The 641-nt window shown below is 37.8% G+C and overlaps 1 protein-coding gene across 1 annotated transcript; it reads right to left on the bottom strand.

Annotated features, from left to right (window-relative positions):
- Positions 1–151: 151 nt before the first annotated feature.
- Positions 152–508, bottom strand: VICG_02218 (uncharacterized protein; the record flags this gene model as incomplete). The annotated part of the gene is made up of 1 exon (XM_007605600.1): positions 152–508. One exon carries the CDS (start codon positions 506–508, stop codon positions 152–154), a length of 357 nt encoding a protein of 118 aa, XP_007605662.1.
- Between the last annotated feature and the right edge of the window lie 133 nt (positions 509–641).

The raw sequence follows: 641 nt of genomic DNA, 5'->3' as shown, positions 1-641 counted from the left end.
TCGCCTACCTCTTCGGCACACGGTTGCTAATGCCAAGAACCATAGATGGCAGCTCTTTAGAATAATACACAAAGAACATTGTGTAGAAGACAAAGATTGAAGAGGTATTAAAGTGTTGTATAAACTACAGTAGCATTAAAGATTAATTTAATCAGTTCTTGACATCCGAATCATTCTTCTCATCTGGTTCAACAAGCTCTATACCTACTTTATCCAGTTTATCCTTCATATTACCATGTATAGAACACAACCCTACCCTATCCAGACCTATTTCCGCGGATTTATTTGAGCAAACTTCTTTAATTCTTGCATCAATCTTTGATATGTGATTCCCACACAGGTCTAGATACTCCAATTTTGGCATAGTACCGTCGCTTGTCTCAGCATCAAAGTAGCTTTGAAGATTGACATGGCCAATTTGATTATTATTCAGGCAGAGATACTTAATACTTTTGAGGCTATATAGGCATGGCATCTCTTTCAGTCCAACATCAAACAAAGCCAACATTGTTATCTTACTGAGATCTGGATTATTCAGTGCAGCAATATCAATTGTCGCATTTGATATCTCTAAGTTCCACAGTGATCAGTGAGAAACTTCCATGCCTCAATCGGGATATGACGAAATCCAAAACCTGATG

The sequence above is a fragment of the Vittaforma corneae genome (genome assembly GCF_000231115.1).
Source record: "Vittaforma corneae ATCC 50505 unplaced genomic scaffold supercont1.169, whole genome shotgun sequence".
Lineage (NCBI taxonomy): Eukaryota > Fungi > Microsporidia > Nosematidae > Vittaforma > Vittaforma corneae.
This window is presented reverse-complemented; position numbering and strand designations above follow the sequence as displayed.